Source organism: Dipodomys ordii, unplaced genomic scaffold, assembly GCF_000151885.1.
Source record: "Dipodomys ordii isolate 6190 unplaced genomic scaffold, Dord_2.0 Scaffold23, whole genome shotgun sequence".
NCBI lineage: Eukaryota > Metazoa > Chordata > Mammalia > Rodentia > Heteromyidae > Dipodomys > Dipodomys ordii.
In genome coordinates, this window is record NW_012267239.1 from 12,529,881 (window position 1) to 12,530,488 (window position 608).

The 608-nt window shown below is 67.1% G+C and overlaps 1 protein-coding gene across 2 annotated transcripts in view; it reads right to left on the minus strand.

Annotated features, from left to right (window-relative positions):
- Slc12a6 (solute carrier family 12 (potassium/chloride transporter), member 6) overlaps positions 1-486 on the minus strand; it is a 64,476-nt gene extending 63,990 nt beyond the window's left edge. Inside the window, exon 1 of one of the 2 annotated variants that reach the window (XM_013014373.1) lies at positions 40-486. In XM_013014373.1, coding sequence (XP_012869827.1) covers positions 40-310 — 271 coding nt within the window. In that variant the 5' untranslated portion in view covers positions 311-486. The remainder of the gene's footprint in view (positions 1-39) is intronic. The other variant, XM_013014374.1, reaches the window with a different exon arrangement.
- Positions 487-608: the final 122 nt, after the last annotated feature.

A 608-nucleotide genomic window follows, 5' to 3' on the forward strand; every position in this document is an offset into this window, starting at 1 on the left:
ACCCCGGCGGCCCGCACAGCCACCCCGGCGCCTACTCACCCTCCGCCGCGTCCTGGGGGTGGGAGGTCCGGTCACTGGCGGGGTCGAGGGCGACGGTGGCCAGCGAGGTGGTGAGCCCGGACAGGTCGCTCACGGGCTCGCTGCGGCTGGTCTCGGGCACGCTCTCCCGGGAGCTGAACCTCACGCGGGAGCTGGAGCGCGAGCTGAGGTCCGGGCTGGTGTCCGACAAGCCCGGGATGTCATCGATCCTGGTCGGTGTCACCATGAACCGGACCGAAGACATTTTGGCGGTGCTCTCAGGAGGGTGCATTCTCTTCGCCTTTCTGCCGGGACAGAGGGAAAGTCTCGCAGAAATCTCCCTCCGACTCGAGCTTTCGGTCGCAATAGAACGCTCGCTCCCCGCAGGGCGCCGGCTCCAGGCCGCGGTGCCGGGCCGGCCCGAGCCCGTCCCTCCTTCAGCACGGAGACCGAGCTAGCGGGGCGCGCGGGCCCGGGCCATGGCCTCCCGGCGTGTAATACTCTTTTTTGTTTTGTTTTGTCAGTCATGAGGCCTGAATTCTGGGCCTGGGTGCTGTCCCTCAGCTCTTCAGCTCAAGGTGAGACTCTAC